Source organism: Amblyomma maculatum, chromosome 6, assembly GCF_055883805.1.
Source record: "Amblyomma maculatum isolate TAMU_Amacu chromosome 6, ASM5588380v1, whole genome shotgun sequence".
Taxonomy (NCBI): Eukaryota; Metazoa; Arthropoda; class Arachnida; order Ixodida; family Ixodidae; genus Amblyomma; species Amblyomma maculatum.
The window spans coordinates 124,751,308-124,778,821 of NC_139349.1; the positions used below are offsets into that span (position 1 = coordinate 124,751,308).

Genomic DNA, 27,514 nt, shown 5'->3' on the forward strand with positions numbered 1-27,514 from the left:
AAATCACTCGTTCTTCGCTCCCACACATGAAGCCTCTTGCTGCTTCACCTGAGGCAGAACAGTCGTCCTTGCTGCCACAAATAAAGCAGTTTGTTCGAGAAGAAGTTGCCCGTCAACTATCTCTCGTTCCCCCATGTCCTGATGCTCTACTTTGGCGCCAAGGTTGCAGCACGTCATCTCCGAAAAAGCCGCAGAAGCACTTCCCACTCTACCTGAAGCTCCTTCTTCTGCTCCTTTGACACACGTCGGAGCACCAGTGCAGTATAGCTAACCATCTGTAACAGCCGCTTTGACCTACGTGGCAGTAGCTGCTCGGCCTCTGCCGGAGCTGTTGCAGCCTGTCCTACGCCCCGCACTGCTTCCTCAATTGCAGGTTGCAAATCCTGCTCAGAAACCCTGAAAGTAACTTCAGGGGTGCCACAGGCTCCTATTGGTGTCAATTCTATTTCTTAGATTTGTTTATATTATTATAAAAATTGTACTCACTAGTGTTAAGATAAAGCTTCCCCCAGATGACGGCATTATTTGCTGTTAAATCTAAAACCTGACCATGTTAAGCTTAACAAAAGTCGCGAAGAAATATCGGACTGGTGCATGAAATGGGTCATGTATTTAAATGCTGATAAGTGCTTAGTTCTTTGTACATAAACAGAAGAAACCGTTGTGGGACCATTCTTTCTCAGTTATAGCAATAAATTTATTGTACCAAAACCTTTAAGTCTCGCTGGTTTATCCGGCGTAAGCTGTCAAAACCAACTATTCATTTTAAGTTAGCAGCATGTAAAGCGTTAGTCAGACCGATTTTGTAGTACGTTTCGTGTCTCTGGGACCCCTTTACTGAACACAGCATAGCCAGGTTAGAAAAACCTCCAAAGAACCACGGCTACATTCATTTGCAACAAATATAACGGAACTGACAGCCAGGTGACAGCCGTGTTTTTTTCGTCAAGCAAACCTATCTGTGGGTATTGTTTGTTTTGTAACAAAGGTGTTTTTTTTTCCTATGTATATATTGCAACATGAAATCGTTTGCTGTGTTCTTGCTATGCTCCAAACTTGCTGTGTTCTTGCTGTGTTCCAAGCTCTGTCTGCATGAATGTAGGGTGTCTAGGGCCCAGTCAGGTGACCACGCGTGTCACCTTTAGCCCTCTTCACCCAGACAGTTTTGTCTGAATCAAAATAAACTCAAACTCAAACTCAACAGAACTAATCAGGTATCTCGGCCCCGACTCACTAAACGAGAGACGTAATGAATGCAAATTAAGGTGCCTATACTTCCTGTACAACAACCAGATCAAAATGAACAATCATAATTTTGTTACCGCTAACACCTCGCACGCAAGCTCTCATTTTGGTAATGGTAAAACGATTCAAGATTATGCCGCTTTAAGATAAACATTTAAATTTTCATTTCGTCCTACAACCATAAGCAACTGAAATAAATTATCAAAACATATTGTTACGTGGCAAGGTTAGTGCACGAAGGTTAGTCCAGGATGACGCAGTACACAAAGCACAGAATCACAGCAGCGTTAACCTTCTTCTAGCATTGAACTTTGACGTCTTCTGTGTCACTCCTCCTGATCGTTGTCTTCTTTTACGTCCAGCGATGCAGGGCATATATGTCACATTACCCCCCCCCCCCCCCCACAAAAAGCACAGTCCCGGTGCGCACTAGGACGAACTACTGCAGGGGTAGTACGGCTTCATTCTGGCGACATGAACAATCTCGGTGCGTGGCATAGAGGACTGTCGCGGCGGATGTACAGGGGCGACTTCGTATGTCACAGGAGTGACTGGCCGTAAAACACGGTAGGGTCCTGCGTAGCATGGCAAAAGCTTCTCGCACAGCCCAACTTTACGAGCGGGAGTCCGTAGCAAGACGAGAGAGCCCGGAGAGTAGTGGACATCCCGGTGGCGAGAATCATGGCGCCGTTTTTGAGAATTTTGGGAGGAGGCTAGTCGTCGGCGAGCAATAACACGGGCTGCGTCAGCTCGGGAGATGGCGTCACGAACGTAGCAACTGGCGTTAGCGGTGGGAGGCAATACGCTGTGAAAAGGAAGGGGAGGGTCGCGGCCGTACAGAAGATAAAACGGTGAGTAGCCCATTGTGTCGTGACGAGAGGAATTGTACGCGAACGTTACAAACGGCAAATTAATATCCCAGTCACGGTGATCATCCGACACATACATAGACAGCATGTCCGTGAGCGTGCGGTTGAAGCGTTCGGTGAGGCCGTTCGTTTGTGGATGGTAAGCGGTGGTAAAATAGTGCTTAATGGAGCAGTACCGAAGAAGTTCATCCACTACTCGAGCAAGGAAGCAACGGCCACGGTCAGTGAGCAGCTGGCGTGGAGCACCATGGAGCAGGATGACGTCATGGAGAAGAAACGCAGCCACATCAGTTGCACAGCTGGTGGGTATCGCTCGGGTGACAGCGTAGCGCGTAGTATAATCCGTGGCCACTGCAATCCATTTATTCCCCGACGCAGAAAGTGGGAAAGGCCCGAGGAGGTCAAGGCCAGCTCGGGAAAACGGGTCTACTGGGATGTCGATCGGCTGCAGGGATCCAGCAGGCATAGCCGAGGGCTTCTTCCGTCGCTGACACCGGTCACAAGAAGCAACGTAACGTCGAACAGAGCGATAGAGGCCTGGCCAAAAGAAGCGGCGGCGGACGCTATCGTACGTACGAGATACGCCAAGATGACCGGCTGTGGGTGCGTCGTGCAGCTGTTGAAGAACGGTGGTACGCAGGTGTTCGGGGACTACGAGCAGAAGCTCGGCGCCATGTGGTCGCATATATATTCCGTCGGTATAAGGTGCCGTTGTTGAGCACGAACAGAGCAAGGGTAGCATCAAGGTGTTCAGTGCTGAGGCGATTGATTATGCTGCAAAGCTTCGGATCTAAGCGCTGCTCATGGGGAATGTTTGAAAGGTCAGAGATGGCCAATACATATGTGTCATCGTCGCACTCGCTCGCAGGTGGGGGATCTACCGGGTTGCGGGACAGGCAATCGGCGTCAGCGTGCAGCCGGCTAGACTTGTGGACGACAGAAAAAGTGTGTTCCTGAAGGTGGAGGGCCCAACGACCTAGGCGACCAGTAGGGTCCTTCAGCGTAGAAAGCCAGCATAAGGCATGGTGGTCGGTGATGACGGAGAACGGGCGGCCAAACAAGTAAGGGCGAAACTTTGTAATGGCCCACACGAGGGCTAAGCACTCACGTTCTGTGATCGAGTAATTTCGTTCAGCCGCAGAAAGGAGGCGACTGGCATAAGCAATGACACGAGTGCGACCCATCTGCTGCTGGGCAAGTATGGCACCAATACGTGACCACTGGAGTCAGTGCGTACCTCCGTTGGTGCCGAAGGATTGAAATGTGCCAGGACGAGCGGGTTGGTGAGGGCTGCAATGAGCGCAGAAAAGGCTTGGGATTGTTCTTAGTCCCAGCAAAATGGAGCGTCGTTCTTCAAAAGATTGGTGAGTGGACGAGCCGTCTCCGCAAAGTTAGGTACAAACCGCCGAAAATAGGAGCAAAGCCCAATAAAACAACGCACGTCACTGGTACAACGGGGTGTAGGAAATGCACTTACAGCACGTATTTTGTCTGGATCGGGTTGAACGCCACGGGAGTCGACCACGTGACCGAGCACCTTGAGTTCACGTCGGCCGAAGCTACATTTCTTCGAGTTCAGCTGAAGGCCAGCTCTTCGGAAGACGCCAAGAATGGCATCAAGGCGATGGAGATGGCTCTCGAATGTAGAAGAAAATACAATGACGTCATCGAGATAACACAAGCACGTCGTCCATTTCAAACCGCGCAGGAGAGAGTCCATCATGCGCTCGAATGTTGCGGGCGCATTACACAGGCCGAAAGGCATCACCTTGAATTGATACAGGCCATCGGGAGTGACGAAGGCGGTCTTCTCTCGGTCCCGTTCGTCGACTGCGATCTGCCAATAACCGGACTGAAGATTAATGGAAGAGAAATAGCTGGCACCGTGTAAGCAGTCGAGGGCATCATCTATCCTGGGGAGCGGGTAAACGTCTTTTTTTGTAATTTTGTTGAGGTGTCGGTAATCAACGCAGAATCTCCAGGTATTGTCCTTCTTTTTAACAAGCACGACAGGCGACGCCCAGGGACTGCTCGAAGGCTCTAGATTGTTTTTTTGCTAACATCTTGTCCACTTCATCTTGTATAACGCGTCGTTCAGAAATGGCGACTCGATAAGGTCTTCTGTGAATTGGGCGGGCGTCTCCGGTGTCGATACGATGTGTAACGAGGGACGTTTGTCCTAAGGGGCGGTCACCAAAATCGAAAATATCGCTGTACGAATTCAGAAGACTCGTAAGTGCGGTAGCACGGTCAGGGCGCAAATTAGATGCAACCATTCCTGATATGCGGGCCTCCAGAGATGGGGACGGTGCAGATCGTGTCGACACTTTAGCAGTATGGTCAGGCAAAAGAGCGGCAACTGTGGCGTCAGACAGTGGGGTCAGTTCGGCGAGAGTAATGCCCTCAGGAAGAACGTGCACAAAAAGGCCGAAGTTCAAGACTGGAATATAAGCGTTGTTATTTTCTACGTGCACGATGTTATGAGGGAGAGCGATTCTACGCTGCAGTGTCATATCGGTTATGGGGCAAACAACGTAGTCGCCATCAGGAACGGAGGGGAAAGGCGACATGAGCACATACACTGCAGCTTCTGGTGGCAGACGAGTAAATGTAGAGGAGCGGAGAGGGAGCGTTGATGTATCAGATGCCTGTTTGTCAGGACAGAGTGGCAGGTCCAGATGAAGCAGTCCAGAAGAACAGTAAATGAGCGCGGAATGTGCAGTTAAAAAGTCGAGTCCTAATATAACTTCGTGAGGTCAACTGGTGAGGACTGTAAATAGGACAGGGATATGGCGGTCGGCAATGGTAATTCTCGCAGTACACATACCGATCACAGTAGCTGTATTGCCATCAGCAACACGAACGGTAGATGAGGAAGCGGGTGTGAGGACTTTGTTGAGGCGTTGACGGAGCGAGGAACTGAGGACGGAAATGTGGGCGCCAGTGTCAATAAGGGCAGAAACTGAGGCTCCGTCCACAAAAATGTCAATGAGATTACGTCTCGGTGCGAGGGTCAGTTCCGAGTTGACAGTCCGGGTCGGTAATGCAGCGTCACTCCCGGGCGCTGCACTCGCTAGTTTCCCGAGTGCGCGCCGGCGTATGAGGGGGAGGAGGCATATATGTCACAATATTGTCGACAGCCCCAGTGTTGATGCATGTATTGGAAATTTGAAGACAATACGTACTTGATCTTTTAGTACTCCGGTCTAGCATTTCCTTTGCTTCAGTTCATGCTGTGATGTCGTGAAGTTGGTGCTAATTGTGTGGCGTAATGTCTTGTAGCGAGAGTTACATTGGCCACAGTCTTGCTGTTTCGCTGTGCCTGTCCATGCCAGTCGGAAGAGCGAAGAAAGAAAAAGAAGAAACAAAAGAACAAGAAGGATAAGAAGGAAAAGGGTAAGAAAAGGGTGACAGAAAAAGAAAAAGAAGAGAAAAAAAGCAGGAAATAAAAAAAAAATGAAACAGAACAAGAAGAAAAAGGAGAAGAAGAGAAAGAAGAAGAACACAGATAACTCGGTAGTTGTTAGAGGCGAACGACGATAGGGAGTTGCTAGGACAGAAGCTTCGTGAGAATGTTGTGACGGCGGTGTGCTCCGGAGTTCGACGGAGAGAGGATGTGATACCACTAGAAGTCTTCTACACCCGACTGAGAATGGTCAACGACGAAAGGCAAGGGTGCTCATACATGAATTGTTTCCCCTATGGAATAAATAAAGCTCAAACCATGGAGTAAACTGCTATGTGCAAAAGCCATGACTTCACTTTGAAGCCGAACCTAAGCGTAGCCATGCAGATTGCTCTCGTGTAACTCCAGGCTTGACCACATGCTAAACCGCAGCTATTTTTTTTTGCTCCTTCCTGCTTGTAGTCATGCGTCTCTGCAGTATAGTTAACACGTAAAATTAAAAAGATTATTAAAGTCCCTGTTCTGAATAAAATCTGGGGTTGGCGTCATCGCCATTGTGAGGGAAAACCATTGTATGGTATTGGAGGGGTAGTTGGCAAGGAATATGGCCGAAAATTGATTCATCGGTGCCGCGATGCCCTAACCAAGCAATATTACAATACAGCGTTCAGACGAGCTACCACCTCGTGTTGTGCATTCGAGGTGGGAAAGGTGGGATTGTGATTAATATTCCAGAACGTTTAGAAGCTATTCCTAGATCAAGCAGGCGCCCATTTATGGCTTGGTTAAAGTGGTGCCTTATATCTATGTCGCGCGGTAGCTTGCGACCACTATATGAATAAACATGGTGGTTAGGGTTGCATCATAATAAGAAAGTGTGAGATATTAGAACTTGCATTATAAGGCATAGGTAATTCGGCGAGCACGAACCACAGGCATGCAAACGGGGATACATAAAAAAGCCTAAAACAGAAGGCATTAAAAGTATCACGTCATAATCATAAATTATCATAAAAACTGTCCCCTTAATTTTGTGTTTCGTGTTTATGACTGCTATGTTTACCGGGCTAGAATTTTAAACTAAGCCGCTAGTTTCTAGACAAGTTACGCTAGGCGTTACCTCTTCGCTTCATTCAATACCAGTGTCAATGTCCTCGAGCTCTGTAGTACTTCTCAATCATTTCTTTGCTTCTTAAGAAATAAACCATGAATAATGAAAAAAAGAAAAAAAAACATGGGCTAGAGAATTGCGGACGCAACCGTTAATGGCTCTTTCGTGAACTGTAGCAACTCCAACTGCGGTCACTCCGCCTCTGTGGGAACATTGTCTTGGACCTTCCCTTGTACCTACCACTAATCTACAGAAGAGTGAACTGTGCCGTGCATTATCAGCAGTCTTCCTGCAAAAGTAAAGGTCTTGATAATTGCCCGAGGTAGCGGTTTTCATTTTGTCTTGAGCAAATATAACTCATATCGTGACGGAAAGGTTAATCATATTGCCTTTCTCCTATCTGTTTTTAGTTTAGTAGGTACATCTGCAATGTATCGAGAGTAAATGACATTTATAAATAAATTAAACAGAAACCGCTACCGGGAATATGTAAGACATAAAGGACAACGCTTGAAAGTACTGCCCTCCTTTTAGCCTCCGATAAGCCATCTATAAGGTTTAGAATACGAAATCACTGCACAGCATTGTCTGCATATCTAAAGACGTATTCAGCGGATGTACATTCTGATGGTAGAAAAGTTAGGAGCATAATGCGAGTTATTGTTGCGTTGCTGAATGTGAACTGCAATCTTTAATAACCATGCCCAAGAATGTGTCTTCAAATCGTCAGTACCTTGCCGAACAACACATTTGTGAACACCCATTTATTTCTTGCAATAATAATTTTTTTTATTTATACATAAAGAAGGCCTTCATTATGGCCCACGCAGGAGGAGCATTGCACAAAAAACATCCAACAAGCAATGAGTTGGAAAATTATATCTACCAGAACAATGAAAACAGACATGGTGTTAACTGTAAAACCGTATTAAAGAGTTTTCTATCATTTCCATATTCATTTCAGAGTTCGTACTTGAGTCATTTCAAGATGTAATCTACGCCTAGGATATCCGCCATCAAAACGGCAACGTACTTGCACTAGAGTTCATTTAGGAAATCCCGTGGCTTTTAAAGCGGGGTGCTGATTAAATTACTTACTAGTTAGCATTAAAATCCCTTCATAGAGTGCAGTCCACTAGCAACAAGCATATAGGACGATGGTAGGAACTTAAGTGACAGGTCACAAATAAACTGCATTTGCGCAGTTTCTCAGAGTGCTTAAAACAGGGAGGTGCATGCCTATATTTAGATTGGAACTACAAAAGCAAACAATATAGTAGCATCTGGGTGATATGTTGTGTTCCAAGCCCTGGTTAAAAAATAATTATCCCATCACTAAAATGCCTACGTCGTCATGTTGGCATTTCCTTGCACATTGCCGGAAACTTGCCTGTGTTTTGACATTGGGGGGACCGCTTCTACCGTGAGTTTCTCAAGAAAATGCTGGGTGTGGGAACGATCAGGATTGATTTGTTAAAAATATACATCTCATGTTTTTGCTTGGGCAACGAAAGATGAAATTTGAATAGCGCTCCAGCAAAAAAAAAATTAAAAAAACGAACAACAAGCCAACCAAATCTTTTGATAAGTCTGACTGGTAACTTCGCACGGAAACCTCGTGGAAACGCAAATGAAGGTAGCTTTCGCCCTGTTTTCTTTTTTAAAAGCTGCTCTATATCTTAAAATGTCTTCTTGATTTGTGCCTTGAAATGGCGGAAGCGGAACAGACTTCATTTTCTCTTCGTCGCCGTCTTACGCCGTCGCACTGACAGGCGTTCGTTCCGCATTTTTCACACATATCCAATTTCACACTCGGAATTCAACACTGGTCTCCTTTATCAGTTGCGAAGTTACTTTTTCTACCTAAGCGGGTGCGTGTCTGTCGAGACGAAATGAAATTCTCTCGGGGCGGCATCAGCAATGCCTCGGCGCACTCTTTGTAATCCGTGATTCGACGTCTGTCACTGACATCTTTTTCTCACTAGGAGGCACAAATACAAGACGAGGAATTCTAGCAGGCCTCTATTGTTGTCACTTAAAGGCAGCACTCGGAGTCATTCTACGTGTGCAAGGTACGCACTTGAGAAATCTACAAATAGACATTTGCTCCCACCTCCTAGCTGAGAGGACCTGGGAAGAAATAATTTTCTTGGCCGTAGAAATCAAATAGTAATTGCGGCGTCGTAGGTAGCCATAGAAGCAATGTCGCACGGTGTGAAGTTGCGAAATATTCTTTGTAAGCGCACTTCCAGATACCTAACAGTAATACTGTAACTTCAATAAGACCTTAGCTTTGAAGTATGCGCCCTGTTGAACAACCGTTTTGATTTTCATAAATCTGCTACTTTGCGTGTCAGACTCGTGCCACGCGTAATATGTAGATATGGCGTATTAAAGTCTATTCAACCATTCATAATGTGAATCTTATATAAATGCTAACAGAAAGGGCATTGGCGTTGCGATATTAAGTACTTACGTTATTTCACGTGAACTCGCAGTGCAGCGATATTCCTAGCTTTACAGAAGAAAAGTTTCAAAAATCACCAAAATTTGTTTTATTTTAAAAGAAAAATTACACAGGAACAAAACTGCAACCCTAATTAGTGAAGTTTGGTTCAGATTTATTTTTGGTTCGCGCAAAAGCTGAAGCTAATAAACCCTTTGTTTATTGGCACCTTTGGGTAAAAAGCGCCAAATGGGAGTTCAATGCTATCAACAATTAAGGCAAAACCATATCCGATTCAGAAGCAATGAAAACTCTTTTACGAACCACTATAACAGGAGGAAATCAGAGTAATGTATTGTTGAAAAGCAAGACTGAGCACATCGGGAGAGCAGAAATATCGGTGGAAATATCAAACCCCCTGGTGGCGTCTTGTAGGGACTGATAACAATAATTTGCGTTGACTGATCTGCAGCGTCATGTTATTAAATTTAGTCTGTTTCGCTAATTCAAAACGCAAATACCAAAAAGTCGCCGGTAGCACTGACATTCCTTGAATCAAGCGCTGAAGCAAAAAACGTAGAGTCGATAAATTTTGTCAAACATGTCTTGCGAGCCCCGTCTTCCCGGCGCTGCTACGCAAGAAGACAAAGGAGAGCAGTAAGGGTGCGAGAGAAACGGCGTACACACAATGATTTCTGCTCCATTGAGCTTCGTCTCGTTCGCCGTTCTGATTATTGCTCATAAATGGCTTTTATATCTCGAGGCCGCAAAAGATGCGACGTTTTTTTTTTTTTTTTTTTATCGGCTGTATACGGTGTGTTCTATAAGAAATAGGGCTGATATTTCGGATAGATAAATAAGCGTGTCCAAGAAGCTAGCTACGATCCTTATTTACGAAGGATAATATAGAGAGTTTTCAATATTGTCGTATTGAGCTGAAAAAAAAAACGCCCCCGTGAAGGCATCCGCAAACGCAAGCAGGGTCTAGAGTCATGCTTTAAACGTTACACTTTTGCCTGCATCAAAGAGAAACTAACGCAGAATAAAAAAAAGAAATCATGCGATCAGAGACCACCCATTAAACTTAGCTGATGGAGGCTGCTTCCCACGAAAAAGAAATGCTAAGGAGACGACGCAGGCTTGAGCATCATGATCGGTTCGCGTGCTGGGTATTCTCCCGTTTACCGGTCAGCTTTATGTCTGCGCAGCTGCAACTGGAAACTGCCACTCGCGCGATATTTTCAAAAAAGGGCCTGACTGTACAGGCACCCTCTAAAGCAAAAGGAATCATGCCAACCTACAGAACTTTTTCTAGTGTGCTACACGAGGACGTCTACTCAACCATATCGGTACACAACAATCAGTTGCTGATACATATAGCGCAGGCGACCTGTGTCTTGCGGCTGCTGTGTTCCTTTTGCGTGCGCAGTTTTATCCTGCTGGTGGTGAATAATTCATTTTTACGGCTTCATTGAACTTGTAGGCGCTTGCACCTCCACCGAGTATTAACCGCATGTACTGATGTGTGATAGGTTGCCGCAATCGCGAAGGGAACCCAAGCGTCATGTTTTGCCGCTTCGCGGGGAGACCCAGAGAAAAAAGGTGAGGAAAGTGAACGGCAGCTCTACAGCCACTAAAGTAGTTAAATTTCGTTGTCACAAAGGATCAATGGCGTGAGACGCTAAGGGGCAAATAAAACAATAGCTGGTTGAGCGGGGAGAATGGTATAAAACTGATTTGGGCCGCACGTACTCTCTGGAGCACTGACTTATACGTAAAACGTGACATCTCCTGGTATGTGCTTTGCGAATTAGGTATTGTCCGTCTTTTAAAGGACGGAATGTCAAGGCAAGATGCAAAACCGCGCAGTTACAGTACCGAATTCCGGCCGCAAATCATGAGAGGCGAAATATCAAAATTACCGCATGCTCGGCAGTCACGACCTCTACTTGCGTCCATTAGGGACATTAAACGTAGCATACGGTCAAACATTCACAGTACAGAATTGGACTAGGATGATGACCGATAAGTATAGTACTTAGAGTGCTAAACAAGTAAAACCGTGGTGTGCTGTCTGGAGCCAATGAGATCCTGTGCCTGGAGCACGAACATCGTACCCATAGTTCCGCTCTAAACATTTTTGAACCGACTTATCAAGGTGTTACGGTCTCAGGCGATGAAGCTTTGCATCAATACTAAACATAAAAAACAATAATGCTTTGAATGACCATACTCAACAGCGCTTTGTCAATGGGTGCCCGCTTATCCGTCGGCTTTTCCCTCGCCTAAGATACAGTGGTACAGGAAGCCTGTTCGTTTTCGTTCATGGAGCACGCCACAGCCATACAGTGCTTCCAATCGTCAAGGCATCTGTACTGAAAAATTGCAGTTGCCTTCTTATCACCGCGGTCATGTTGAAAGCTACGCGCAACTAAAAATAGTGTTAGGTGCAATATGACACTGCAACGCAAAACTACGGGAGGTTATCATGCTGGAAGCAAACAAAAATAGCAAGCGATAAGTCTGTTCTTACTTTCAATATTTTTGGGAAGGAGTCGTGTGCACAATAATAGACAGAATCCTCGGTTTATGCACGCGAAGCTAAACCTCGTACGCGCGTTTGTACCAAGGCTAGAGACGTTTCTCGGTGAGGTACTACTCGTCCACATCTTATAGGCGGTCAACGCGGCCATTCTCATACAGGTGGCATTCTTTTGCCAGTATTGGTGGGCGGAAGTAGACCTCATGACATTTAATGACGTTGAAAGAGCAGAATATGGCAACCGACATGCTTTCGCCGTACGCCTGGAATGCACTCGACCGCGCGGGCAAAACCTCTCCGGTGCAGGGGAAAGTGGAGATGAACGCTGTTATCCAGTAGTCCTACTGGTCACTGGCGATTGTCTATAGGTGATGTGTATATGTGAAGTCTGCGTGGTGCTCAATGCTATGAACAAAAATATATGCGTCGATGCCTAGAGCTGTTTCTAAACCGGGGCTGCCCAAAAAACGTCACATTTCCTGGTCATGTGTCGCAGACACTTATTCAAATGATAATAATAATAATAAATAACACACTATATGATCAACAACCCAAGGTGTTCGAAATTTCCGGAGCTAACTACTAGGCACCTCTCATATCCTGTCTTTTTGGAACGTTAAACCCCGCAAAACAACCAATAAATACGCTATCAGCGGAGCCGAACATCTCGCATGTTTCACGGCCTCTCTACCATGTTGGACAATTTGCCGTCGTAATCATCAACGCCAATCCGCGCGCAACGGATTCAGAACTAATTTCTTTAGCAATGCTATCTTATGGTGCACAGGCGGCCCCAAAAGTTTATGGCACGCGACCACTCATACTGGGAACCAGTGATTTCACTAACTTCTTTAAGCTGCGTGGTTCTGTAAACTGGACATACTGGCGCAACTATTTCTCATTTTACATCAACGCGCTAGACCACTGGCAACAATTTCAGCCGAGTTCCCTATACTGCGGATGCTACCATAAAACCATTGTTTGCAGTCAGGAGATCCGGGTCAACAGAGTCACACCTATTATATTAGCCATATCAATGCCACAGTCGAAGCAGAACAGTTCATAGAAACGTTTCATATTTTGCTTTTAGCGCAGCAGCACATGACGTGGAATAACAGTATATGCAATTCGAATTACGCATCATAGTCATGAGAGCGCTTCTCGTTTGCACCGATGTTTGTATCTACGTTTTGATTGAAGCTGTACCCATCTAATGCGCACCGCCGCAAATACAAAAGAAAAAATGCTGCATTTTGTCACACTACACTGCATTGCTGGGCGTGGTAAAGGACAAACGAGGCAAGGACCTCACTGAAGCCTCAGAGATAAAGAAGAGGTGGCAGGAATACACAGAACTGTACAAGAAGGACCCGAATGTGCAAACCCTACATAAGACGGTTGTGATTACTGATCTCGAGCCGGGCATCCTGAAGAGTGAAGTTGAATGGGCCTTAGCCAGCCTTACTAAGAACAAAGCTAGCGGAATTGATGGCATTCCAGCTGAGTTGCTTCAAAACCTCAACCATGACGCTGTTAACATTCTGCATATATTATGTCAGAAGATTTAGACAACCCTGCAGTGGCCACAGGATTGAAGGAGGTCAGTTTACATCCCCATTCCAATAAAAGGCAGTGCCAAAGATTGTTCCAACTACCGCACGATCGCGCTTATTTCGCATGCTAGCAAGGTGATGTTGAAAATCCTCCAAGGTAGGCTGCAGCAGTATGTGGATCAGAAACTTCCGAACGTGCAAGCTGGGTTTCGCAAGGGCACAGGAACTAGAGACCAAATTGCCAACCTTCGCTGGATCATGGAAAAATCAAGAGAGTTCCAGATATTTCGGATATTTCGGAACTGCCGCATGCGCAGTTCCAGAAACTCATCTACTTCTGCTTTATTGATTATGCGAAACGTTTGACTGCGTAGATCACAGCAGATTGTGGCAAGCTCTCCAAGAGATGGGAGTTCCAATTCACCTCATCTGTCTCCTCAGGAACCTGCATGAAGTGCAAGAGGCCACAGTCAGAACTGGGCATGGTCTTACTGAGTGGTTTCCGATTGAGAAAGAAGTGAGGCAAGGCTGCATACTGTCGCCCTGCCTATTTAACCTATATGCAGAGTGCATCATGAGGAAGGCCGGCCTGGACGAGTCTTCAGCTGGAGTGAAGATTGCTGGAAAACGTATCAACAACCTTAGATATGCGAATGATACCACTTTAATGGCAGAAAGTGAAGTGGAACTCAAGAGACTGCTGATGAGCGTACAAGAAGAGAGTGAGAAGTTTGTGCTTAAACTGGACATTAAAAAGACAAAGATCATGGCGTCTTGCCCTATCAAGTCCTGGAGCATCAATGGACAAGAAGTGGAAGCTGTGACAGATTTTCTCTTCTTGGGCTCCAAGATTACTTCGGAAGGAGACTGCCATGAAATTAGGAGACGCCTGCTTCTGGGAAAGAGAGCAATGGTTAGCCTTGACCGCCTAGTAAAGAGCAGAGACATTAGTCTGCCGACCAAGATCCGTATAACTCGTGTTATGGTCTTTCCAGTTGTGATGTATGGATGCGAGAGTTGGACTGTGAAAAAGGCTGACCGCCGAAGAATTGATACGTTTGAATTGTGGTGCTGGCGAAGACTCTTGAGAGTTCCTTGGACTGCCAGAAGATCAAATCGGTCGATATTGTCGACCATAAGCCCTGACTGCTCATTGGAGGGTCAAATTCTAAAGTTAAAGCTCAGCTACTTTGGTCATCTGATGAGAAGAGAGAAGTCGCTGGAGAAAGATTTGATGTTGGGAAAGGTTGAGGGTCGCCGGAGAAGGGGTAGGCAGCGAACGCGATGGTTAGATGGCATCCTCGAAGCACTGCAGATGAAGTTATGTGATGTTAAGAAGATAGTGAGAGACTGGAAAGCGTGGCATGACATGGTCCATAGGGTCACGAAGAGTCGGACACGACTGAACGACTGAACTGAAACTGCATTAAATTGAATTATTCATTGTTTTAAAAACTGATATGGCGTCGATTCGAACTCAATATTGCTATCAAACTCGGAAATCCTTCACTCTAACGCTAATAGTTTCACCTTGTTGGCTATGCTTTTGTACCATTTTTGGATAAAATACGTCTTCAATGGCAACGTGTTTCTTTTTCAAAATATTTTCACTCTTTCCAGCCCCCTATTCCTTAGAACTTTCTAACGTGTTTGCTCAAGCACTCTAAAACTCTGCTGTCTTTTAGGCAAATTCAAAAGCGCCTCTCCTGCATTGGCGTGACACTGCTTGCTCTCCTTTTTAGACGAAAGCAAGTATATACAGTTACAACATGAGAAGCCCACAATAAGTCCAAAATATAACGTCTTAGAGAGTCGCAAGAAACGCAGTTAGGTTTATGCCTAACAACTTCACAAAGAAAGGCGGTCCTTTCCAAATTACAATAGACAGTTCTATACCTGGTTTTGAATCACGCCAAAAACATTTGATGCTTTCATTCTCATTCCACCCGGCTATTTAAAAAGAATCTTTCAAGATGTGGTAGCCTTATATAAAACCTACAATAAAACAGCAGAGATGTCATCAAATCTTACCCTTTTATGGTAGCAGTAAAGAGTTAATGTTTGAATTTAACGTCAGATGATATCAAAGTGGGTTGATGGTTCAATAATAGCTATTTATAGTGTGAGTGAAAATTTCAATTTTTATTTAGCTTGGCATACTTTTACTTTTTATTATTTGCAGCTGCCTATATGGACTCAATGATATGCACTATTTAATAAATAGAAATGTAGCTAGTGAAAGCAAAGTGCGGAATGAGATGGCAATGTTATGTCGGCTGTCAAATTACAAACAGGCAAAGACCGCAATGATGTCAGCTTCGGTCTAGCAGTTGCGATGAACATGGATTTGTTAAAGATCACTCCCGGTAAAATATTCTCCTTTTCTGCTAAACGGGAACACAAACGACGAATGCATATATTTGTCAGTCTTTGGTGCCGAATTATTGTCCAGATAGGTTGGGTAACTACTGTAACTGCAAAATGCAAGCGATCGCATTACGAAGCGGCTGATGTTGCGTGGTATCGAATGATGGAACCTGTAAGCTAGAGAGCGTGCGCAGGTGCCCGGTCGTTATACCGTAACCACAGGCTGGCATCTCTCGCTATTGCGGCTGCTTTGTTCAATGAAGAATATCTGTGAGTGCTACTTGGTTTGCAGGTGTTTCATGCTGTCACTGCAAAATAAAGAAATCGCCTCTTTCAGACAAGGACTGCAGTCAGTTAAACAACCCTCTATTGGAACAAGCAATATTACTTCGTGCCTTTGTTTCATGAGCTGCACCAGTAGAGCAAAAATGTGATTACATTCTAGCCACAACTTAACGTGCGGTCTTAAAGCGCCTATCTCATCCTGCGACGCTGTTTGAACTATTTTGGTGTCATCAAAGGTTATATATAGGAATGCATACAGTCGATACGACTTATCGAGGGCGCTCCAGATCTCTGTTGCAGAGAAAAAGATCCAATCTGGATACTTTGTTAGGCAGGTTGTCGCATTATAATGTACTTAACAAAGCCGCTCTATGTCATTCCGGCTTGTGGTCGCCATGACAAACGGCTACGCCAAAAAACTGATTTTACTTGATCCTTGCGATTTTCATGCTAGACAAGTGTGGCCGCGACCTGTAAAATAGAGGATTTGTAGGCCATTATATATTATCTGCCATGGCGTTACGCAAACAGCGCAAAGCAGCCTATCTTCCGTCCACACGAAATATTCGACAAGGGTGGTAAAAAAATGCAGCTTTTATAGAGGGAACAGAAAAAAAGCTACCGGGGGAGAACTTGTAGCCTACGCACAGTGCACTTCATTGTTTATCATCCAGCGCCCACTCAATGAAACTCGTTTGCTGCCAGCTCTGTTAAGAGAAAGAAGAGACATAAATCCCGAGCACCGAGCAGCACCGAATCAAACGGAAAAGTGCAGAAGCAAGTTGGAAGGCGCAAGCAAAGCAATAAGAACGGCTGAATTTGGCCTCTGGACTGACTGCCTCTCATTTCCTGAGGAGATGTGGTCAGCAGCTAGATCGAAGGAAGGAAAGAACGACCTTAAGGACAAAGGCATATTTCGACCACTCCGCTTTCAAGAAGTAACCACGAAGTCTAAAGGAACCTCGTTGACGGCTTGCCCCACTCTTTCCTTCTTTTGGCTCAACTGCGGCTCCTGAATTGATTGGGCCCATCCAAGGCCGAGTGCAGATCAGTCCAGGAGACAAATATCGCGTATAAGATAGAAAAAGAAAATGGATGAAGTATAAAAGGGCAATATGAGGCTCGCTGACTGTCGCATCTATTTCGGACCCGTTTAAGGTCACTTTAAGCCGTGCATTGCAGCTGGTATTTGATGGCTGTGGCGCAGAGGCAACTCTTTCAGCGAGCAATCGCATTCAAGAAAAAAGTGATAAACTCCTGCGGAAATGGCAGTCCTTCTAAAATGACCAAATGCTATTCGATGAAAAAAACACAGGGTAAACGAAAGGAGGTTCCGTACCTACAATGCCAGTGAAATGGTAACGACAGTTTTATCAGTACATTGTTCTTAATACCATTTTTCGAACCACATCTTTACGGAAGAACATTGAACACTTTCACATTGCCCAGCGTTAGATCACATTTATTTATATCATTATCAGCATCTGTCTGAGTACGCCTTAGAGTTTTTTGAATATCTCTCTGCTTTAGTACGTTTTTTTTATCCAGCTATTGTGCCAGCTATTTCCCCATGACCAACGCAAACTTTCTGATCTTATCAGCCACCAGCTTTCTGACATCGATTGCTGTGCTTTCCATCTCATGTAGTCGAACCTGCTATTTACTAGCGATAGTCATCAACCTTGTCTTCGCACAAGATTGCTTATTCATGCTCATTTATCGTTTCTGATTCCTTAAATAATGGCACCAATCCGAATTTCCCACCTGACCCATTCTGCTTTCCTTTTCTCTCTACTATAGCCAACCTACCGATTTCTTTCTTTCTTTCATTCTTGCTTCTTTCCTTTTTTTTCTTTCCTGCATTTGTTTTTTTTTCTAGCCGTCTCTTCTCCTTTGCATGCCATTATATCTTTGCATTAATTTCTCCAAAGCCCCGGCGTATAGACATTTGTATCGGGTAAGGGAGTCACCAAAACTCCTCCTCTCTGGACAGTTGGAACCCGGTTTCGCTGTAGCTTCCAAAGTGCTTGCACGGGGTGCACTGAACGGTGTCCAGTGAACAATATGGTAGTGCCCAGGGAGCTCAAAATGCAAAAGTCAATAGGCTTAGCATGAAGATAGCGCTTTTTAAAATAACCGGTATATAATGGCAGCCCTGACAGTTATGCTTCAGAAATGGCGCACCGCTCGTCAGGGAGATCGTTCCAGTATTTTGGAGCACGTAGAAAAGAAACGTGTGAAGACACGACGATGTGTGTATCTGAGGAGGATACACTAAAGTGGAATGACTAGTCCGGGATTAATTAACGGGAACGGCGATATGATGCTGCCAGCAAATGGAGTATGAAAAAACTTAATGATAAAGAATGAGCCTCGCTACTTTACGGGTATCTGATCCAGTATAGTATTCATGCGATACTAGGTGCTGAAAAGTCTTAATTTTCGCTTATATGGCAGTAACGGTTATAATGGCGGTATAATGAATTGCACGCAATCCGGCACCTGTGTTGCATAAGTAAATTGTAGTATTTGTTATACACGGGTGTAGCTCCTCTGTGGCAGGGGCGTACACATAGTCTATTCTTTCGCCTTGGTATATTGCAGACTAGTCCGATCATTCGCTTCTATCAAGTATGAATTTATTTTTGCATCTCGTACTGTAACATTGCTTTGTAAATGCTGCCCTTCTACTGTGCTTTAATGCGGAACTATCTGCTGCCAAATGCGTTTTCAGAGGAATGGCAGTAATCATTTAATGAATAATACCGTAGCTATGCGCAACCACATCCGTGTTGCAGAGTAGGCCTCAAAGCTCAGAATAGCCCTCAGTAACTTTCGTTTGCCTAAGACACGTTGCAGGGCTCATAAATGTTTTGCATTCAGCTGCCAAATCTGGTATATCTTGCACCTAACAGCTCATCATCATCATCATCATCCTGATTATACCCACTGCAGGGCGAAGGCCTCTCCCATATTTCTCCACTTAACCCGGTTCTGTGCTAGCTGCATCCACTTGACCCCTGCGAACTTCTTAATCTCATCCGCCCACCTAACTTTCTGCCGCCCCCTGCTACGCTTTCCTTCCCTTAGAATCCAGTTTGTTACCCTAAGCGACCATCGGTTATCCTCTCTTCGCACTACATGTCCTGCCCATGTCCATTTCTTCTTCTTAATTTCCACTAGAATGTCGGTAACTTGAGTTATTTCTTTGACCCACTCTGCACAGCTGCACAACGGATAATATCAACGCTCCAATGAAGGTCTTCAATGCCTGAAAGGAACATTTTGGCAACTATTTTTGGTGCCTATAGGAAGGAGTGTTTAACTTAACATTTATCGCAAGGCAATTTATACTATTCGGAGTTAATCCAGTGCACTACGCCGATTTTGAGAGCATGAAATACACACAATTCGGACAAGAAATATCTCTAGCATATGAAACTAAGCGATATTAACGCCATGCCATTCGAAGAGTGCGAAGTATGAAAACATTTGCAGCAATAAAATGAATCCATGGTTGAGTTCACCGACTCATTATGCATTTTTAATTCCATTTTCCTACTCAATGTTATGTTTGGCTCGTTCAAACAAGAGCAGAAAAAGCGAGCGAAATCCGCTGCCACGGCAGAGAATCTGCCGGAGATCTCGGCGGAAAGCCAATTCGATCCGGAACCGAATCTAGCCGCCGGATTGTTTCCTCCGAATTTCATCAGCCAATAGGAAGGCGAGGTAGTTGAGTCGACGCGGTCCGCGGCGTCTACCGGTAGCATCCCTCAGTGGCCAACATGGCAACAGCATACTCGCAATCGACCATTGGCTCACAATAGGTTACGGGCAGAGCCGAAATACTTTCGACACCGTGACGCCGTGAAGATAGATATTGTGTGCGGTAGGACAAGCGTCAACCCGAACACAAAAGCGATCTGTTGAAGGATGAGATTTGGAATAAGATCATGGCAACAGCGGCAAATATCTTCCTTTTGTTTACGATGCATGCTGTTGGCATCGTAAACAACAGCAGGTTGAAGCTGTTGTTGCCACATTACGTTGGTCAGATGTGCCATGATTTATAGAAAAATTGAATGATAATGCGTTTTCCCTTCGGCAGTTAGCGTAGCTGCATTCTTTTGGTGGCGCACGTAGCTGCAGTCGAGCGGTCTTGTTAGGATTAACGGGAGCTCGCAGACGAAGCGGCGCAAGTGTGAACGATTCATTAGAGTTCCTCAGCATGTAAAATGGGCACGCTCGCCACATGGATTAAACGCCAAGCTGAAAAGCCACTTTCAATATAATATATTTAGACCAAATTTGAATCATTGGAACAACTATCATTTATTTTAAAGATTCGAGATCTGCGAAAATTCACAGCTTTTACAGCAAAGCGTGCTCTTTCAAATTGCCTTTTAGGGTCCCTGACATAAAGTGAACTAACAAAGGCTTGTACTTTCACTGTACAATGTACTGCGGACCTAATTTTGGTCTATTTAAAGCACAGTTATAACAGCTGGTAAACCTCCCAAAACGTTCTTGCATTTTCCTCCATATGTGTTCAAGGCGCAATAAATGTTTTGCGAGGGGCAAATGTCGCCCACAGCGCATTAGATTTTTTTAAGTCATTTAGTGCTCTCTAGCATACCTCTTTACTGAACATTATACTCATTTCAAGGAAAAAGAATTTTCATTTTCCACTCTTACACTTGACCATCATCTAAGCCCTGTTATTTACGCCGTCTGCGATAACATATGCTTGTAATAGAGAAGCTTGCCTGTATCTCACGGAACTCAAGACAATAAAACCCGGCGGGCTACTTACTTTCTAATTATAGCATCTAAATTCTACTAGAGAGTGCGGTAGTTCACAATTTAAAAAGGGCGATGCCAGTCGCCTTCCTATATAACTCAGTGATAATTGCACTATGTTCTGCGCGCGGTGTTGCATTTCGATGCAGCTTCATTTCTGGTTTCTATTTCCGGTGAGAGTATTGAAGCAGGTAGTCGTGAAGGAGGTAGACCTCCGTGTGTTTCCGCGCACCCTGCATTAATGCGATTCCTCCGCTGTTTCTTGCACCTTCGTTTTCTTTTGAGCGAGTTTTTGGTTTGGTTTGGTTTGTGGGGTTTAATGTCCCAAAGCAACTAAGGCTATGAGAGATGCCGTAGTGGAGGACTCCGGAAATTTCGACCACCTGGGGTTCTTTAACGTGCACTGACATCGCACAGCACACGGGCGCCTTGCTTTTCGCCTCCATCGAAAAGCTGCCGCCGAGGCCGGGATTCGATCCCGCGTCCTTGGGAGCAGTAGTCGAGCGCCGTAACCACTGCGCCACCCCGCCGGGCTGGCGCTGTGAGCGAGTTTTAAAGCGCGCTCCCACAAAAGCGTTTGTAATATGTTCCATGTCAAGCATTCTATAGTTATTAACCTGAAGCAGTTTATAGCACATTTTTTCTCAGTGCACTTGCAATCAAATATGTCCAATATTTTGATGCGCAGAGTGCTGCTTATTACCGGAAAGCATTCATTCTTTAATGGAAAACATATTTAAAGGCTGTACCTCACAATATGGCTTAAGATGAGTGAGAGTTATCTGGTTTTTGTTAATAAATTTTCTTTCCATCTTGTTGCAAAATAAAAACCCTCGTAAGTCTCCACATCGAGCAGCAGAAAAATGCGCTTGAATACAAACAGCACAAACTTACCGTCGTTTTCTAAGAGCACCGATTTTTATTTCATTTCAACTTTCCTCATTTTGAAGAAGTACGATCCGAACGCGCCTACGCGGGTGAAGAGTCCTTGACGTTGTGCAGTTAACGTTGCTCTACGCAGTTGTCCTCGCAAATAGATGCTGAAATTCCTTACTTAAGCGACCTTAGTCGTAGCGAAAGAGGCGACATCTACTACTTTCCTGGGTTGCGCAGTGTCTTGCGAGCGGCTCGTAACGACCCTGGGGATGGTAAACACGCCGCAACACTTTCCGACAACTGGTCTTTCATGAGCGCCGTCGGTGTGTAGCAGCACCACTTAAGTGGCCCTTTCTTACTCCCTTGGAGAGACTGTAGAAGGCGCGCTGCAGATTAATGGTTGTCACCGGTGCAAAGCCTAAGCGTGGAGTCCTACCCATTACGTGCTGTTTAACACCAAAAGCTCATGAAACAGCAGTGATATAATTTACAAACTGCAATTTCTAACAGGGACACTGGCGAGGAAAACTGGCCTCAACAAATCATGAGCAAGGCCAAAAGTGAGACTAACAAACAATAAAAGAAGCAGTTAAAACCTTTCGGGAGTACAGTTCTTTCAGCGCACTTGGGAAACAATGAGCATTGCAGAATAGATACAAATACTACAGGAACGCAATTATTTAGAAAAAAAATAGAGACAAATGTAAGCATCGTTTTCACAGAGATGCTCCCTATACCAGAAGCCAGGGTCTGCACCAAAAAAATACAAAAGTTTCAATGTGTGATTTCCCAGTTGTATTTATAACAGTACGTCTTTCTAGCTTTTAACCCATGGCATAAAAACATGCTTACACAATACATTGGTAGGAATGATGCTCAGTGACATATACTTGTCCTGGGTGTCCACAAAATTTGATTTATTATTTATTTATTTATTTATAATACCCTCAGGGTACAGTTGTACGTTACAGAGGGGAGGGGCGCATACAGGATATATATATAAAACAGAAGGTTAACAAAAGCGTACAAATCTGAAAAACAAAGCAAATAAAAAAGAACAAGGTACATGTGCAATTTAGGAAATTTAGGAAAACGGCATAGGCGTTAAAAACAACAATATAAAAATATAATAAGCAACAGTATACAATGATGTTATGCAAATAACCATACAGTAAGTTTTAAAACTAGGCAAAAAAGAAAGATTGCAGCGCGGATTTAAATTTTTGTTCTTCAGTTATACTTGTTAGTGATGCAGAGAGGTTATTCCAATCATTACAGGTGCGGGGAAGAAAGGAGTTAAAATAGGCAACTGTGTTTGTGTGCAGAATGTTTACCTTTTGACTATGGTTACGGCGAAACGAAATGTAGGATGGTGGCTGAACCCATGAGGAACGCAAGGTGGAGTTATGGTAGTATATTTTGTGAAAAAGTGAGAGGCGGGATAGTTTTCTTCGAGTAGATAACAGCGGGAGATGTAAGTATGCTTTCATATTAGTAACGCTGGCTGTCCTTTGATAGTTATTTAAGATGAACCGGGCTGAGCGATTTTATACTGCCTCAACGGAGTGTATGAGTGTTGCTTGACCGGGGTCCCAAACAGATGAGGAGTATTCTAGTTGTGGACGAATGTATGTTGTATACATTAATAGCTTTAATGATGATGGTGCAAGGGAGAAATTACGACGAATGTATCCGAGAGTACGATTGGCTTTAGCGATGATGGAGTTGACATGCAATTTCCAGGTTAGATCACGATTACACCAAGGTAGCGGTATGACTTTACAGATTCTAATGGGACGTTATTAAGCATATACATAGGACTTGTTACATTAGTTCGAGATACCCTCATTGATTTGCATTTGTTAATGTTTAATTGCATGCACCATTTACTGCACCATTCGCTAATATTATTAAGGTCATTCTGGATTAGTAGGATATTGGAATTATCAGCAAGTTTACAGTATAAAACACAGTCATCAGCAAATAGGCAAATTTTCGAAGAAACACAGGAAGGCAAGTCATTTATGTAAATCAAGAATAAGAGCGGTCCCAGAACCGACCCTTGCGGAACGCCGGACCGGACTGGGACAGAAGGTGAGTTGACTTCATTAGCATTTACAAATTGTACGCGGGATGTGAAGAAAGCGCGGATCCAATTAATTACAGCAAGGTCAATGTTTAGAAAGCTGAGTTTATGAAGGAGTAGTGCGTGGCTTACTTTGTCAAAAGCTTTAGAGAAATCAAGAAATATACAGTCAGTCGAAAAGCCAGAATCTAAATTGGCATGCAAATCATTAGTGAAGGAGACAAGCTGAGTTTCACAAGAGAATAGTTTACGGAATCCATGCTGTGCACTTGAAAAAAAGTTGTTATTTTCGAGAAAGTTAACAAGATGTGTGTATATAATGTGCTCCATAATTTTACAAGGTATGGATGTTAGGGAAATAGGCCTGTAATTGAGGGGATCGTGTGCTGGACCTGATTTGTGGATGGGGATTACTTTAGCAGATTTCCAGTCATGGGGCAAAATGCCAAGATCATAAGATTGCGAAAAAATGCACTCCAGTATTATTGAACAGTATTCTACAGTGTTTTGCAAAAATTTAATATTTATCTCGTCAGTTACACAAGATAATTTGGGCTTCAGTTTGTTTATTAAAGCTTTGATACCTGTTGATTCAAATATTATTGGGTCCATGAGCTGATAATTGGTAACATTCACAACTGGAATATGACTGGTGGGTACAGAGGATGAAAATGACTGAATGAATGTGTCGTTAAGTACTTTTGAACAGAGGTGAGACGGCGCTGAGTCCCCTGAATTAGTGAGCAATGATAAGGTGTTGTTATTAGTGTTATTAGTGTTCCCTCGTATGACATTCCAAAATCGCTTTGGATTAGCCTTTAGTAACTGTGGAAGAGTAGTGTTTAAAAAAAGACAACTTAGCTGACCTTAAAGACGTGATGTAACATTTAGCAGCTTTTATACGATAGCCAATGAGTTAGTTTTAAAGACTGTCTGGCTGCACGGAACAAACGCTTTTTCTTGTTTGATAATGTGTTCATATGTGTATTATACCAAGGCGCTTTGCTGTTAGTGTAGGCGGTTCTAAGGGGGATGTATCGGATGGTTAATTCGGAAATTTTATTTTTGAACATGGACCAGTCAGTTTCTATGGACCGGTCGTGAAGTGATGGCAAAAACAGATCTAGAAATGAGCAGAGTTCGCTGTTGATGGCGGTGTAGTTAGCTTTGTTAAAATCACGAAATTTTCTTTTTTGTCTGCTTGTTTTGTTTGAGTCACCGTTAGCGTAAAATGTAGGATATCATGATCGCTCAGCCCGGGAAGGTGCGAAACGATCGATAAGTTGTCTGCTGATGTTGAAAGAATAAGGTAGAGAACTGACGATGTACTATGTGTTACACGTGTATAACGATTAACAATCTGGGATAAGTTGAAGTCTGAGCAAATGGAGAGAAACAGATTAGCTTCGGCGGACGGGGGATTTGAAAATGAGTTATCAAAGGACCAGACGATATTTGGAAAATTGAAATCGCCTAGAAGTAAAAGATCAGCACCAGGGAAACGAGTTACAATATGATTTAGAGAATCGTGTAGGTTATCGCAAAATGATGAGTCAGCAAGGGTGGTCGATAACATACGCCTAATATTACTTTTTTAAAGTTCAGATTCAGGCAGCACCATATTAGCTCTAAATTAGTTATAATAGGTACAACAAAACAATCGATGCATTCACTGATAGCAATTAGGACCCCACCACCAACTCTGCCCGTTCGGTCACTCCGGAAGAGAACATATTTCTTTTCACAATGAAACAGTTCACTATTTCTTATTTTGCTATTTAGCCACGTTTCTGTTAACACAATAATATCAGCATTACAGTCTTCTATTATCGCGCATAATTCATCTTTTTTTGGGTAAAGCCTACGGATGTTTGTGTATAACACTGAACATTCGAGACTATTCGAAGCGCCTCCCCTCATATGATCCTAGCTAGTAGACATCATGCAACCAGACCGGAGAGTTCTGCCATGAGTTTCACTCGCGATTTCTGCTGCATTTTCATAGGAATTGCTGATTTCATAAATGGCACCTTCACTTTCGTTGTAGCCGTAGCACTTTCGTCCTATAAAAATTTTCTTGTAACCAAGTTTGAAGGATACACCACCTTTGGATTTGCCAAATTCGATTAATTTTTTTCTGACATTGCGCGTTGCTGGGCAGAAGTCTCCAGTAACTCCTTTACCGCTACTTTTCAAACACTCCCGTTTTGAGAAGACCAGTTCCTTTGTTTTGTAGTTTTCGAATCTAGCTATTAGTGGTCTTGTTTTTCTACTGACAAAACGCCCAAGTCTGTGTGCACGGGAGATATCTAAACTACATATATCAATTTTCATAGTAGTCTTTATTATTTCGAGAATTTTTTGCTCCGATTCGGACGATGTCACATCTGCATTGTCAATTATGCCATAAAAAACCAAATTGTTCCGTCTAGACCGGTCCTCCGCGTCATCAAGACGGGATCGAAGCGCAACATTGTCTTTTTCGAGGCGCTCTACTGTAGCATGCAGCTCTTTCATGTCCTGCTGCCAGTTCTCGAATACTGAAGTTTGGTTTTCTACTTTTTGCAATCTCTCATTTATTTCTATCATTGCCTGTGATACCGACTGGTGCTGTTGTTTCAGTTCTGACATGCTTTCCAGCATAGTGTTTTGCGCTAATTCCATTCTTTTGGAACGTTCGTTCATATCTTTCATGGTTTGCAGTATCTGTGCAAGGTCTTCTGGGCCTGGATTGCTTTCGACGTCACCGCATGTGAGCAGCAACAATGAACAGAAAGGCGCAATCACTGCTTCTAGGCACGGAAGCACGATGATGAAGCGATCATCCGATTTCAAGCAGGTAAACGGTAATTTGGAGAAGTAACTAACCTGCAGAACGAAGAAACGGGTGCGTAAGTCTTTCATGCTTTCCTTCATCGTGCCTCCGTGCCCACTGACAAGTGAACACTCGATGCCTGGCTTTATCCATTCCGAGTGTGATGACGTTGATGTTGCGGCTGCGCAGAGGTGAGTCTCCAGGGGGCGTATGGCCACGAAGCCAGTCGACAGGAATGGCGGTTCCGGGGCAGACGCAGCCTCGCAGAATTCGGCCGCAGCTGAAGCATCCCCCTGCCGGTGGCCATCTGTCGTCATCCCAGCCGCAAGAACAGAGACGAACTGCAGAACGAAGAAACGGGTGCGTAAGTCTCATGCTTTCCTTCATCGTGCCTCCGTGCCCACTGACAAGTGAACACTCGATGCCTGGCTTTATCCATTCCGAGTGTGATGACGTTGATGTTGCGGCTGCGCAGAGGTGAATCTCCAGGGGGCGTATGGCCACGAAGCCAGTCGACAGGAATGGCGGTTCCGGGGCAGACGCAGCCTCGCAGAATTCGGCCGCAGCTGAAGCATCCCCCTGCCGGTGGCCATCTGTCGTCATCCCAGCCGCAAGAACAGAAACGAACTGCAGAACGAAGAAACGGATGCGTAAGTCTTTCATGCTTTCCTTCATCGTGCCTCCATGTCCACTCAACTTGGTTAACCCAACAGGAGACCTTTGAAGGCGTACTCACAGAAAAATGAAAGCATTAGTATGCCTCCTCTTTATTTGGAAAGGTTTCTGAACATTTATCACGAGCATACGAATTGTTAGATGTTTACTTTCTTGTTCTGCTTCAGTTACGTTCTCGTCAGACGTGGGGAAGATTGAACAAGCATAACAAGCGTAAGTAGAGATCACTCATCTGTAAGTACAGCCCCTGATTGATTCTACCTACCTGGTGATATCACGGTGAAAACGTGTGTTGAGGCGAAAGCCTTTAATGGCCCATGATGTCGTGGACAAAGTGTGTCCCGCTTTTGTGACGTCTTGCACGTGGCGTTCCTTGGCGCTAATAATAATAATAATAATAATAATAATAATAATAATAATAATAATAATAATAATAAT

General features: G+C 44.3%; 1 protein-coding gene across 1 annotated transcript; it reads right to left on the minus strand.

Moving 5' to 3' along the window:
* Nucleotides 1-173: 173 nt before the first annotated feature.
* LOC146186712 (uncharacterized) lies at nt 174-27,013 on the minus strand. Its single transcript, XM_084608095.1, has 3 exons — nt 26,780-27,013; nt 26,188-26,742; nt 174-383 (listed from the first exon to the last, which is right to left on the minus strand). The coding sequence occupies exons 1-3, from the start codon at nt 27,002-27,004 to the stop codon at nt 174-176; spliced, it is 990 nt and encodes a 329-aa protein (XP_084464221.1). The 5' UTR covers nt 27,005-27,013.
* Nucleotides 27,014-27,514: the final 501 nt, after the last annotated feature.